Source organism: Agelaius tricolor, unplaced genomic scaffold (genome assembly GCF_023055355.1).
Source record: "Agelaius tricolor isolate 1412-34295 unplaced genomic scaffold, bAgeTri1.0.p SCAF_11, whole genome shotgun sequence".
Lineage (NCBI taxonomy): Eukaryota > Metazoa > Chordata > Aves > Passeriformes > Icteridae > Agelaius > Agelaius tricolor.
Window position 1 is genome coordinate 19,917,541 of NW_027269271.1, and position 14,255 is coordinate 19,931,795.

A 14,255-nucleotide genomic window follows, 5' to 3' on the forward strand; every position below is an offset into this window, starting at 1 on the left:
ACTAGCTCATTGCTCAAGATTCAAGATCTGTTTTTAAAATTTACTTTGTATTTCTAAGTGTCAGTTGAAAGGACCTGGTGTTATTAGGGTCAAATATTTTATTACAAGGTGTCCTATTAATCCAACACAAACACAAAGGTAACTTACCTGGAATTTTCTATGGAACAACCTAAAAACTGGCTGGTCACTACATACTCTCTTCCCAGATAAATCACAACCTTTAGAAGTTGTTTTTTAATCCAAGTTATTCTCATTAATTCACATCAATATTTTTCATATTTGATTTGTTACATTCAGTAAGCTTGTCCAGCCTTTACTTGGAAATACAAAAAGATTTGTGATGCCTTGTTTTTGTGAATTATTATCTACTGGAATAATCTTAAGAAGTTTTACTTATGTTTTTAATTTAATGTCTAGCATTGTCTTCAAATAAGTTGTACCCTTTCTAACCTGACATTTAATTAAAGGGAATCACAGATCTTTCAGTAAACAATCCAGAATCCAAAATCTGAAGACCTGGACCAACTCCTAACTTCCAACTGAAAGTCTGTGCAAGTTCCCCTATAATTCTCAGGGTGTTCATAGTAATTCGAAAAACAAAAATTAAGTGTTCTACAGAAAACTGATATACAGATACAGCCCAGTGGCTTAAGAAGCAGTAGATGGAAGGTGTGGTTCCTGTACACATTCAGCTGTCTGTTGACAAAAAACACATATTTTGAGAAATAAGAGGGGAAAAAAAAAACCCAACGAAGTCCATATAATAATTTTTTTAAACCTTCATTAAAAATCTTAAATTTCTGACAGAGACATCTTTATTATAGTTGTCATTGCAGAAATATTGTAATAAGCAATTTAGAAAAAATGTGTGTTACCTTGGAACCCAGTTGCCCACGTGTGGTACCAGGTAGGAAGCTGTTGGTGCCTACAGAGCTGCCACCCCAGGAGGGCTCTCATTCTTTGTCACATCTGACTGCCCCCTGTATCAACACCATAACAAATTTAAAAGAAAAAAGATCAAATAGTGCAGTATTTAAGAATTATAAGTGAAAAACTACTCTTAGACTTCCTATCCACTTATTTTGCCTCTATAACAAGATTTCATAAATTATATACTAGTCAGTAGCTCAGCTAAAATATTCCATACATCTTATGATTTTTAATAGTAACAAGCATAAAATAGTTATATAGGAAACAGCAAAATAGAAATTTTACACATCTAAATGCAATCTCTAGCAATTCAGGTCTTTTCTCATGCTAATAATAGAACTGCTTAGATTTAACAGCAGAAGACAATTACATGTCACGGAGTGGCCTAATATAAAATGAGAAACTTGTAATATCTACAAGAAAAATGACATTATTAGCATTCATAGCACAACCAATAATGTACTGTATTTCCATCACTTAAGAGCAGCATTTTTTTATCTATTCAGGGCAATTCTGGATATGAAGGTCTAATTCCTGGACACAATCTTATTACAGCATCCAAGATCAACAGGACTATTGCTGCCTTTCCTGTGCTCACAGGACTTGTGGGCACAGGCTGTGAGGACACATATTCGTTTAATTATAATGAAAATGTCACATAAAGAATAGGAAGGGTGTTAAATCACCATACAAAGACTTGAACTAGAAGCTGGTAAGGTTTTAATAACACTCTGTTTGTGAATTATGCTTCCAATAACACAAATGTATTATGGAGCTTTAGCTGGTGTAAAGCAGTTTCTTATGGTTTAGTGTATTTGAAATGAGAATGGCTGTACTTTGTAGTAACAGAAATACCAATTATGAATCAAACTCTTAGTTTAATTCACTTAATAATAGCTGCAGTTAAGGCAGATGTTTAAAGGCTTAAATTATAAGTTGTGGTTTTGTTGTTTTGCCTTTTTTTTTTTAAATCTCATGGGGGTGTACTGAGTTCTAGCTCTAGATAGTACCTCTAAGAAAAATTAACATGTTAGGGAGAATATGGAAGAAGGGATATTTATTGTATGACAAGATTTTTTTTGCTCATGTAGGAAAGCATTATTCCATTTTAAAAAGGCCTCATCATAATCCCAACCCAAGGGGAGCCATGACAGAGCCTGTCAGCTCAGATTTGTCCTGACTGCTTCTTTTAGGATTCAAACAGCAGCTTTCAAACTCACCACCCATCCACATATCTGCTCTAGCTGGAAGTGAGAACAGCCAGAGTTTACACAGATGGATACCTTTTGGCCTCAGAGCAGCTGCCAGCCCTTCAAAAGCCACAGTGATTCTGCTTCCACAGTTCCATCACTGAGAATGCATGCACAATATTTCACCTAGATTTAATACTAAATGAAATATTCACCTTTTCATCTTTTAAGTTCTGTTTAGCATTTTACCTCAAATTGGCACCAACCCTACCCCCCAATACATCTGCAAAGATTTCAGTCCCTAAGTCCATGAAAGTTAAGTGAGTTACTTCACAAGATGATTATTAAAAGTTTATTTGCATTGCACATAATCACTAGTCTTACACTCTGAATTGTTTTGCAATTACAGGGGTACAGGAACTTTTTAAGAGTAATTAAAGGATTTGAACCTGCCTTATCGCTCTTACGTAATCAAACAATAAATCAATTTATTGTCAATGACTGGACTTGCCTGGCATATTCTTCATAGCTGTCTACCCCAACAGTAAAACTCAATTTAGCATTCTGGGCATTTCAGGTTCCACGCTTTAAAGTCCAATGCAACATAAATCCCTCATTATACTGCAGCATCCCATCTTTAAAAACCCACAAGAATGCTAACTGAAACCAGCCCCCTGGCCAAGCACAAGGTTTGGGACTTGCCTTCCATAGGCTCCAGCTCCACCTCCAGGTACTTCCATCCACTCCCCACCAAACAATGCGCTGATACATTAAGAACCTCTCTGAATAATAGTAACACTTCTGTCTTATACTACTGCTTCCTCCAAGACTCTACCTTCTCAAGCCCAGAAAAAAAAAAAATCAAACAAAGAAACCCAAAGCAAAACAAAAAAATACATTTTGAAATCCTATTGAAGTCTGTTTTCTGTTATGTTAACCACTGGCTAGCCAACATCCTTTCCTGGCCTTATGGAGAGCAGCTGCCAAGAAATGGCCTTCAACTTGCTTACACTGCAAAGGCTTTTTTAGAGAATGCCCCTGCAGGAGACAAGTTCCAGCTGGATGTTATTTCATGTTATTCCCATATGTAAAACATTTTAAAATATGCAAGTTACTCTAGCTTTAAGCGAAGTGCTAAAATACAAAGACCAAAGCTTCTCCTTTATTAAGCAGACAGCACGTTAGTTCTGCTCATCTCTGCTTTTGCTGAAATGAGTGAAGTTACAGCACACTTCCCATGTCCTTAGCCATTCCTCTGTTGCACACTCAAGTTCCACCTTATTAGTCAGACATTTTTTCCAGGAGAAACTCCCATCTGAATGGGAGCCTCATGTGTTTAAACAAGAGGGGTCCCACCAGCACCCATGTCCTCTGATCCCCTTCTTTCTCATGGGGTGATCAATCTTCACAGTTCTTATAGTTCCATAATTATGGGTATAAGATGTAGGACTCCCTCCTATTTTTAAATAGTGCCAGCTCATCTCAAAAGGTTGAAAAATATCACCTCATTGTATGCAACAGACTAATAAAAATGCTATGTATCAGCATAACAGGCCATGTGCAACTCTGACAGTTCTGCTTGTGGAAGAAGTTATGCAGACTCCTGGAGTCAGGCAGCAAGAACAGCTCTTCTCTTGCAGGTAAATCAAGTATTCCAGATGTTTAGCACTGCTTTCCCTTGTGTCAGCAGCTCCTGTGGGCAATCCATCCAAGCAAAGAGGACACATTTTCCGTCTCTCCACGGTGGTACACTTGAAGAAAGGCACACAGGTCTCAGTCTATATGCGCAGATAATAAAATACAATGAGCAGGCAGGAGAGAATGGTAGGAAGGTACCTCAGACAGCACAAAACTGTAGAAATGTCCCTCAGGTGCATCTTTGTTCAGTCATTTTGTTTGCTAGAGTTGCATTTGTGACAGAATACTCAAGGCTGGGGGCTCAAAGGGGTCTGCAGAAGCCTTCCAAATTCCAGAGATGTGAGATGGGGATAGTTCTACATATCCAGAGTCAGCTGAATGAAGCAAACATCCAAAAAATCTCCTTTGACTTTGTCTGTGTTATCAAATATACACAGCAAGATTGCTGCATCTCAGCAGGCTGAGCTGACCCCTCACAGAGACTAGAAGAGCATTCTCAGTTGCATTTCCAGTTCTCCTTCTCGTCAGCATCTGAATGGGTGTGTAGTGAATCCTTGAGGAGAAAGAAAAAGAAAAAACATACCAGAAATTTCTTTTGTGCCCACTTCTCCCTCAATCCTTACTGCAAGAGGAAGATCAAAGAATCCCAACCCATCCTTTCACCCAGAGGACCAGGTAGTGTTACACAACCCCAACTCTACAGGGGTATTTTGCCACCAAGAGCTGCCCTGCTACATGCCCTCTCTGCAGTTTCATCTCTCCTGCCACAAGTGTTGATCTTGCTTAGGAAGTAAAAGAAACATCCTGGTGACCACATCTCTCATCCTGGTGGCACAGGGCAGCTTTGCTAGAGTGGGATTTTCCTTTACCTGGGCTAGAAGCTGGTGATGCCTCAGGTGCCTGTAGAAGTGCAGCACAGCAGGATCAGCTCTCACTGCTTTGGGGTCAAAATCCAGCACACGGAGCCCCGCCAGGCTTCGGGCTCGGGACAGGGCTACGTAGGCCTGGCCACTCTCAAAGACTCTGGCCAGGGAGATCTCCACACAGTCCAGAGACATGCCCTGCCAAAGGCACAGAGGGCTGGGTTACACAGCAAACAAACACTGGGATGTATCAGCACTAACCTGTCCTGTGGGTCTGTCCAAGGTACCATCTTTGGGAAAAGGTTTTGATTTAAAAAAAAAAGGGAACCAGTAGAAAGCAAAGACATTTTTCCACTGTCAGGAAATTTCTAGCAGACAGTAGGATCCACTAACTAACTCCAGTGAGGTTCTTGTTGTGTGAAACGCCATAAATCCCATCTAATCAAGATAGCAGGGGAAGAAATCCTGCTGATTTCACTCTTAGTAGTTAACTGGAGCAGGCACCATTCTCAAGCAGTCCTCAGGGAGACCTGAGAGAGAGTTTGGGTAAGGCCTGGCCAGCCCTGCCCCATGGGTTGTCCCAGGTGCAGCAGAATTTACAGCATGGCCTAGTTTAAACTGTGGCACAGGAGTAAACTCATAGGTCACAGGTCTCCAAGACCAGTATTTATCAAATATGAAGTCTTCTGGAAAGAAAGGAACTTTTAAAATATTACATTGTCACACTGAAAGTTATATTGAAAAAATCCCCACTCTGTACCACCAAAGGGCGAGTCCAGCCCAAAGAGCACAGCTGTGGCTCCAGCAGCCTCCTCAGTGACACTGCAGAGCTCAGGCCCCCAGTGCTCTCAGGGGAGCACTACCCTCATCAGCCCACAGTGATAAATAATGCTGCTGTATAGCCCAACTCCAACTCTGCAGATGGCAGTGCCCTTAGGGAAACCCCAGCAGTACTGAGAGCCCCACTCTCTGCAGCTAGACACATATTCTGGCCTTCCCCCCCAGCAAGGGCCTTTCAGCTTCCCCTCCTGTTTCACCAGCAATACAAGCTCACCCAGGAAATCAGGTTTATACTGGTGTAAAAGTTTATAGACAGCTGTACAAGAACACCCACCTGACTCTTGTGAATGGAAATGGCCCATGCCAATTTTAAAGGTAATTGCTGACGACTCAGATGAACTCCTGATGGTCCTTTGATGACCCATTTCTCCATTTTTATGAGCTGTGTGACCCCACAGAGAAACCTCACTTTAGGCAGCCCTGTAGGAATGGGAGCAGGAAAAAAACCAGGAATGTATTCCTGACATTCAACAGCCAGGATGTCAGCAGCTAAAGAACACCTTTTTTCTGCCTAAACCAAACCTAAATCCACAGACAGTTAATAGCATGTCCTGAAATGATGTTTGACATCTACTTAAGCAGAAGAATTAAAGGCAGGTAATTTTACCAGTTGAGATGCAGAGAAAAATACATTTTGCAGGTAGCAGAAGATTATTCTTTGAGAAAAACAAACAAAAATTAATCAAAACTTGCTTCAGCAGAGCAAACAGGAAATTCAAATGAGCATACACATTTGCATACAGAATACAGAACACAAGAGGCCTACAGATAGCTGTAGCTGATGCAGTGCATGACATCACAGCTCGTGAGAGCCCCAAGCTTGCAGAGATCTCTCTGCTTTCCCTCAAATTACTACCAAGCTGTAAACAAATAAAGAAGTCATCAGCCACCAATGACACACTGTTTTGTTATTTTCCCACTTCCTTCAACAAAAGATCAAAAGGCTTGCTTACCCTTCTGTTCACTTTCAAACCCTACAACAACACCTCGTGCCCCATTCACCAGCCCTTGAGACACATCAAGGTTCTTTGCTAACATCACCTACAGAGAAAAAGAAATATCTTCAATGCACTGCTTCTACAGCCTGTTCAGCTACCTGCAGCTAAACTTCTTGCCAGGAAGCATGAGCACATCAGGCTGATTTGGCCAAATCGTCCTATCCTGCCAATTGCAGCACCATCTCCCATTTGATTGGAATTATTTCATAGCCTTTCCTTCCTAGGATTCCTAACTACATCACTTTACAGCATTGAACACTTTACTTGAGCTATTTCTGTCCACAGCTGTGAGCTCAGATCCAGGGAGCAGTTTCCCCTCCACCAGGCATCACCAGCCTATACAAATACAGATTCTGGGAATAGCAAAGGAACAAGTTTCCAAAGCAAACAGTGCTACTACTAAGTAAAATCCCACATCCTTTCCATTCTGACAGCCCCATCTCAGAGCTAGGTGCCCAGTCCAGCAAATATGGCAAGCTGTGCCCTACCTTTACAGGTGGGGAGGGCTGCTGTACCTGGAGCTGAGACTGCAGGCAAGGACTGCTTATGCTCTCTGCTACTGGAAAGCTTCTAAATATGACTGGACATGTCTGTCAAAGTCACAGCAATCACCACTGTCCTCAAGACATGGACCTGAACTCATCTTCTGTGTGGATAAGACTCTAAGCAGAAAAGATACAGGAGATTGGGATCATCTTCTGTTGGCCTGGCATTGTCATTCTAGACTGAATTTGCATCCTATATATTAATCTACTCTATACATTTCTCTGATATTCCTCCATTTTTCTTATGCCATTTGTTCTGGTCTATCATATGTGTGTACACACACTTACCTGAGCTCCAAGCTTTAGCTCAACTCTACCACCCACAGGACACTGAGCATCAATTAACTTCACTAGCATTGGGTCACTGTCCAAAGCCTCAAACACATGCACTTCTCCTGTTAAGGAAAGAAAGACAGAACTTACAACTGTTGAACATACTCTACACAGCATTTCAGGACATTCAGCATTTATTTCTAACAGCAATTCCTCTTTTAATATCCATTCTGCTCTGCTGCTAGGATATCCTCACACAAACCTAGTCACATCTAACAGCAGAGAGCTCACTATTGCCTCTTTTCCCTATCTAACTTCCAGAGCATGAAAAGGCACAGGAATGAAAGGTCAGCAGTAAATAAGAACTGAGTAGACAGCATTTTGAGCAGTTTCACTCACTACCAACACCAGATCTCCAAAGCAGACTAAGGAAGAATCCAAGGGCCAGCAAGGGAGACAAAAAATTAAATAGTCTTTAATTCAAGTCATGGCTGGATAGAACATGGCCTTTCTAAGATGCTATAGAACGAAAAAGTAGGGGTGTGGAGGCAATAAATTGCCCACCCTACCTCACAGCAAGCAATGAGCTTGCTGTTTCTTACAAACCAGTGACATTGTGACTTTTTAAACAAAAAACTAAATTTTTTTCCCCAGACACCTCAACTCCAACACACACAGCTTGGACTGGTGCTGCTGTGCATGACAGAACACTGGTCCCACCCCAGTACCCACACTGCACCCACACAGAGCTCAGCCCCAGAGCCAGGAGTTTCCTCCACCGAGTTCACCTGGAAGCTGTTGCAAGCGTCTCTCGTTGGTTATTTCTACATCATCTTTATGGGTGCACAGCCTCGTAGCCAGGATCCCATCGCGCTCAGACTTGTGAGCAGCTGTCTGCATCAGCTGTCTGGTAACCTCCTCTGTGCACCTGGTAGCCAGGAAAAGGGAATTCTTCTTTAAAGTGATCAGGGACAGGTTTGAGCAGCAGTAACCTCCACACAGCTAGATCAGTCTGTGCAAGCTACAGGCCTCCAGAGAGGACAGAGAAGGATCCCTACAAAAAGTGAGAGAGCAGAGCCAGTGTGTGCCCCAGCCCTGCCAGCTCAGGATCCTTTGAATTAATTCACAGAAATTGCACAGGGACCCTAGGAAGACCCTTCCTTACCAGAGCAGCATATATGAAACCTGTCTATGTTAACTAAAGCATTTATAGCTTTTGCCCACAGCCACACATTCCTGACAGGGTACAGAAAAGTGAAAAACTGCTCTTTACTCTGCTCCACCTGTGGGGAGCAGGATTACAAGAGAGATGAGTTTCTCCTCACCTGCCTAAACGGATTGCATTCAGGATTGAGACAAAGGTCTTGTCAGTCTGTCTCCGCACTTCAGTCAGCTCCATGTTTATGTGGATGCATTTCCTCCAGCTTTTTGCCTGGAAAAATCATTGTCTTGTTAAGAAAGAGGCAGACTTGAGGTATGAGAATGAATTTAGGAACAGTTTTGTACCTGGAAGCAGAACTTGGTTTCTTCATTAGCCTTGCAGACTGGGGGTAGCTGTAAGAAATCCCCACAGATAATTAGCTGAATTCCTCCAAAAGGCTCATCCCGTTTTCTGACAGCCCTGAAAGGGATAGAAGAGAAGTTTTGAATGTCCTCCAGAATCTAGATATAGTCAGGTCCCAGAAGTTGCTTCTTAATCTGTCAGTATATTCAAACCTAGACAACCTGCAGTGAAAGATGTTTATCCCCAGCTGCCAAAGAAGAGCTCAAATAATTAAGCAGTGCGAGTACAAGACATTAAATTTTCTTTGCTTACCTAGCCCAGAGGTCAATACTGGTCTTGGTTCTTTAGTGGCTGTTATACTACAGCTACTTCTCTCTGCCAAGAGAGACCTTTTGGGCAGAGCTGTATATTCTGGACTCAGCTCTATAGACACCACATAGCTCAGGAGAGAACAACCCAAACAGCCAGAGCTGTGAGTGAGGAGTGGACATGACCAAAACCTATCTCATAGTAAAGATCGACCCAGATGCTATGATTTCATGCCTCCTTACCATCCTGTCGAAGCAGCTGTTTGTATCCATTCACAAAACGAAAGAAAGGAAGCAGACTGGAAGTTTAGAGAAATTCATTGCTGTTAGACCTGACAATTGCTCACCTTGCCACTGCTTCCAGCTTGTCAAAGAACTTGCCGTCCACCATTGAGATCTCATCAATAATTAAGTGCTGGCAGGCCAGCCAGTGCTGGCGCACCCCCGGCCTCTCTGCCAGCTGAATGCACTGTTCCAGCGGTGCCTTCCCAGAGCCAATCCCTGTCACAGGACAAAAGAAGCAATGCTTTAGGATGCTCCTGATTCTTTGGGAAGGGAGTAAGAGCTCCCAGCCCCTCACTGTCGGGCAGGCCATCACCTGCAAAGGCGTGGAGAGTTGTGCCACCGATGTGACAAGCCGCCACTCCCGTGCTGGCTGTAGCGTAGGTGATGTTGGGAGGGAGGGAGCCCAAGATCCTCTTCAGCAGGAACGACTTCCCAGTCCCTTCGAGAGAGAAGCAATAGGTCAATGGCCAGGACTTTCCCCGGGGAGCCGATGAGAGTGGCCGGGACCGCTCACCTGCGGAGCCGGTGAAGAAGATGCTCTTCCCGCTCCGCACGGCGCCCAGCACCGCCTCCTGCTCCGCCGAGAGCCTCGCCGGGGGCCGCCTCTCCGCGCGGGGCACCTGCGGGACAGGAGGGGCGCGCTGTGAGGCTGGGCAGGGCCGCTCCCCGGGGCCGCCCCCTTGCCCCGGGACTCACCTCCGCCGGGCGCTGCCCGCACTCTTGGCGGCGACCGGGGCCGCCCAGCAGGTCCCGCTCCTGCACCGGGCTGATGACGGAGAAGGACGGCGGCGGCCGCTCCAGCAGGCGGGGGCGGCGCGGCGCGTCCCGCGGCCCGGCGGCCACCTTGACGCGCAGGAGGCGGAGGAAGCGGCGCAGCGCGTCCGGGGGGCAGTCGGACAGCAGCACCTGGGCGCCGTCCGGCCCCACCCGCACCGCCGCCCGCCCCTCGCCCGCGAACCGCGTGAAGAGCCTCACGGCATCACCGGCCAGCACGAAGCTCATCACCGCCGCCGCCGCGCCGCTGCCGCCGGCCACCCGCAGCACGGGCTGCCGCAGCTCGTTGCGGCCCAGCAGCACGGTCGCGTTCCGCATCAGGCGGCGGCGCGGGGCGAGGCCCCCCGGCAGCGGCTGCTCCACGGCCGCCGTGCAGCGCAGCTCCGCTGCCTCCATCAGCCCCACCGGCCGTTCAAACGCGCCGCGTGCGCCGCCGCCAATCAGCGCCGGGGGCTTTAACTCGGCGGCCAATAAGAGGCGGGAAGGGCGGGGCGCGAGGCGGAGCGCCGCGCGGGCCAATCAGCGGCCCCGGCGGCAGCACGCGGGCGTTGCTAGGGCAGCCGCGCGGGCATGGCCGCTCGCCGCGGAGAGCGGGACCCGCCGGACGCGCGGCAGAACCGCCTCCAGGCAGAGCGGGCCAGGAAGGAGCGCCGCTGGCAGCTGCTCTTCACCCAGTATACTGTGAACCCCATCCATCCCGGTGAGGCCTCCCGGCCAACCACGGGGAACCGGCGTAAAGCCCCGGGGGCAAAACAAGCGGTGAGGGGAGTGGGGGGGCCGGGGCAGGCCCGCAGCGCTCAGCTGCACTCGGGGACGAACAGCCGCAGCCCAGAGCGGCCAGCGAGGGGGTAAAGCTGGAAAGGGCAACTGGTGCATTTCCCTTTTGCACACTCAGAGACAGAACACAGACGTGACCCGCTTGCCTAGATGGTGCCTTCAGTAACCACGTAGAAGTGAGGCAACTATTTAGGGCGTGGAATTTACAAATTCAGTGAAAATACAGAGCCAAGATGGGGTAGAGGGCCCCAACACTACACCCTGTTCCTTCAGGTCCTGATCACTTTCTACCTGCTAATTCACAGTCTGTGCTAGCACAGGCATGTAAGGTGATGTAAATAGATTCTTTCAGGTCTAAGTTTTTCAATAAAACAACAAAGAAAAATGATTTCCTGAGACTTGGCACTCTGCAGGCTATCCCTTGGCTGGGGTGGGACTCTGATATGGTAAGCGCAGGCAGCATCCTATTGAAAGGTCTTTAGCACACTTAATGCCCTTCCCTTCCTAGAAGTTGCCATTAATCTGTATTTCTAACTCATTTTCTTCTATGCACAAGCAGTTCATTAATACATATTCTATACCTGGCTGTGATGCCAAATTCACATTAAAGTCATTCACCTCTCATTTCTCTCCAGTCCACATGGTTTCTAGGAAGCCAATGTCTTGGCACGAGAACATACAGGAGCCAATAGATGGTAAGAAGTCTCTGAAAAGCTTGTGGTAACTACATAAGAAAATTATTAACACACAAGATTTAGTAATTTTAACCAGTCTAAAATAGCATGTATGCGGACATATAAGTTAAACTCTGTGACCATATAAGTTAAACTCATAAATGATTTTTGTTTGTAAAGCAGGTTTTGCCCACTTTAAGGCCCTTTCCTATTGCTTTCCATTTTCAGCACAAGTTTGCATCCATGCAATTATGGTCTTATTTTTAATTAAAATATGGAGCAACTATGTAAAATAGATAAATGTAAAATAGATAAAATTCCTTATATTCATACTATAATGTGACAGTGTTCACAGGGGTTTTCACGATGAGGGAAGAGACGTAGGTCTGACTCCATATTTCAGAAGGCTTGATTTGTTATTTTATGATATATATATTACATTATAACTATACTAAAAAGAATAGAAGGAAAAAGTTTCATCTCAGAAGGCTAGCTAAGCTAAGAATAGAATGGAATGAATAAGAAAGGTCTGTGTCTCGGACAGAGTCCAAGCTAACTGGGCTGTGGTTGGCCATTAATTCTAAACATTCAAGATGGGCCAGTCACAGACACACCTGATGCATTCCACAGCAGCAGATAACCATTGTTTACATTTTGTTGCTGAAACCTCTCAGCTTCTCAGCAGGAAAAAATCCTAAGAAAAGGATTTTCATAAAAAGATGTCTGCGACACTATAAAATTTTTGTTGAGAATCTAAACCTGTCAGGAAAACAAAAATAGCTAGAAGCATGTTGCCTGCCATTGCAGATTCTACCCAACTAAACTGCTGAAATTACTGTCCAGTCTTATTTTAGAATACTGATAAGAGCCCTTAGAGCAGCTACTCCCTTATTTTTAACATGCCAGTTTTGTCTAGGAACCTTAATGGGTCAGGTAAGTTTGGCCTGCTCTATTCAAGGACTGAGGAGGGTGGCAAACCAAACCAGGGGAAGGCTGCAGGTCTCAGGCAACCAAGAAAGTCGAGAGCTGTCATGGAGCACTGGTTTGTACTAGATGTGGTGTAGGAAAAGCAAGATGCTGCAGTACAGTAGTCAGGGATACAGAATTACAGGACAGTACTGTCAGGCAAATCTTGAAACTTCCTTGGGAAATATTTGAGTAGAAATGTCACCATGCATTCTGACAGTATGATTCACAGAAGCACAGGGGCTGTTTTTAAACAAACTTGTATTTGTGTCTCGTTTTTTAAAACAACAGATGAATTCCTGAAACTTCTTCACCGTGCAGCAGTGGTGCCAAGAGAGAAATACTCAGAGCCACAAACTGAAAGCCAAGAAATTGGCTGGCATACAAAACCTTTGGTGAGTAGGATGCTTAAATACTCAGCCCTTTACAGGATTCAGAAATCTTAAGCCTGCCACACTGAAAAATACTCAAGCAGGAAAACAATTTGTGACAAACAAGGAAAACAAGAATTACAGGGAATGAGCAGAGCTGTTCACAGAAAATAAGTTTTTTAAATTTACACCTAAGAGGACTCTTCACACTAGCAGAGACTCGTGAACAGAGAAGCAGTACACTTCCCCTGAGAAACCTGACTGCAAAACATCTACAGAGACAGTGACAGCACACTGCCAAATGCCACAGGTGTACTCAGGGCTGTTTATTAAAGCATTCAGCCATGAGAAATGGCATAGTGAGCAATGCAAAGTGATGTACTGAAGTACTGTGAAAAGAAACGTGCTGCTGCACAGCATCTTTAAAAGTAATTGCAAGCAGAACCATAAAATTAATAATCATCTAAGTATACCCAAAGCAGATACAACAGTGAGGATTCATCTGGGGAAGTGTGAATAAACAGGAGAAGAAATATGATTAACAAGCTGAGACATCAATCATATCTGGCAAACAGCTGTGATGATGAAGAGCAATTAGCGTTTTGGGAAAGGCAAATTTTGGCCTGTTATAAAGAAAACTAAGATAAATAAGAAAATAAGACAGTCTTCATTGACTTTTCATATTATATATCAAGTAAACTAGTTAGTAATGACAAGAGTGGAGACAGACATCCCAGCTGGGCTCTGTGGTATTAAGGAACTGCTGGTAGGATTAGTCTGGCAGGGTGGAGGCAACTAAACTTGTGTGTAGGGAAGCAAGTTTGATTCTTAGAGTCAGAAGTAATGATACTATTTAATTTGTTAAGTTTTCCGTATTCAGCAGATTTGACCATAACAAAGCAGAGAACAGTACAGTGGTACCCTGCTCTTCTGTCATTTGGACATTTCTCAGCAGTGGAACACCATGCATCACTCCCCTAGGAGGGACTCCTACTACTGATTTTAGTAAGAGCACGTGACTGTTTGTCATTCTTGTTTGCCAGGTTCCTTTTGACCGCAGTGATACCAGATTCTACTTCCCACGCCAGACAACTGAGATCACCATCCATGGCTACCCTGCACCACGGGGACAGAAGTCTAAAGACCAGGAGGAAAGCTACAGATAGATGTTGACATCTAATGTGTTAGGTCCTGCTTGTTATCTAGCAAGTCTGGCAGATTTCTAGTGAGAGAAAATAGAAAAGAGAATATTAATCTGTCCAGATTTACAACCTGACAACAGTGTCACAAATAAACCTATCTGTAAGGCTCTGTATTTG

The 14,255-nt window shown here is 44.7% G+C and overlaps 2 protein-coding genes across 2 annotated transcripts; one reads left to right on the plus strand and one right to left on the minus strand.

Annotated features, from left to right (window-relative positions):
• Positions 1–3,820: 3,820 nt before the first annotated feature.
• PIF1 (PIF1 5'-to-3' DNA helicase) lies at positions 3,821–10,544 on the minus strand. Its single transcript, XM_071435623.1, has 12 exons — positions 10,071–10,544; positions 9,889–9,994; positions 9,688–9,813; positions 9,437–9,590; positions 8,784–8,898; positions 8,603–8,709; positions 8,066–8,205; positions 7,293–7,399; positions 6,415–6,502; positions 5,736–5,881; positions 4,628–4,819; positions 3,821–4,311 (listed from the first exon to the last, which is right to left on the minus strand). Exons 1-12 carry the CDS (start codon positions 10,542–10,544, stop codon positions 4,255–4,257), a joined length of 1,812 nt encoding a protein of 603 aa, XP_071291724.1. The 3' UTR covers positions 3,821–4,254.
• A 144-nt stretch (positions 10,545–10,688) lies between these two features.
• Positions 10,689–14,247, plus strand: CFAP144 (cilia and flagella associated protein 144). Its single transcript, XM_071436489.1, has 4 exons — positions 10,689–10,848; positions 11,561–11,620; positions 12,857–12,960; positions 13,980–14,247. The coding sequence occupies exons 1-4, from the start codon at positions 10,719–10,721 to the stop codon at positions 14,100–14,102; spliced, it is 417 nt and encodes a 138-aa protein (XP_071292590.1). The 5' UTR covers positions 10,689–10,718; the 3' UTR covers positions 14,103–14,247.
• The last annotated feature ends 8 nt before the right edge of the window (positions 14,248–14,255 follow it).

Bases quoted from the DNA above. Each gene is read 5' to 3' on its own strand.
- PIF1 (XM_071435623.1), bottom strand. From the start codon at position 10,544: ATGGAGGCAGCGGAGCTGCGCTGCACGGCGGCCGTGGAGCAGCCGCTG. The intron at 5,882-6,414 runs GTAAGCAAGCCT...CCATTCCTACAG, and splicing joins GTTTGAAAGTGAACAGAAGG to GGCTGCCTAAAGTGAGGTTT. The intron at 4,312-4,627 runs GTAAAGGAAAAT...TTTCTCCTCAAG, and splicing joins ATCACCAGCTTCTAGCCCAG to GATTCACTACACACCCATTC.
- CFAP144 (XM_071436489.1), top strand. From the start codon at position 10,719: ATGGCCGCTCGCCGCGGAGAGCGGGACCCGCCGGACGCGCGGCAGAAC. The intron at 11,621-12,856 runs GTAAGAAGTCTC...TTAAAACAACAG, and splicing joins CATACAGGAGCCAATAGATG to ATGAATTCCTGAAACTTCTT. The intron at 12,961-13,979 runs GTGAGTAGGATG...CTTGTTTGCCAG, and splicing joins GCTGGCATACAAAACCTTTG to GTTCCTTTTGACCGCAGTGA.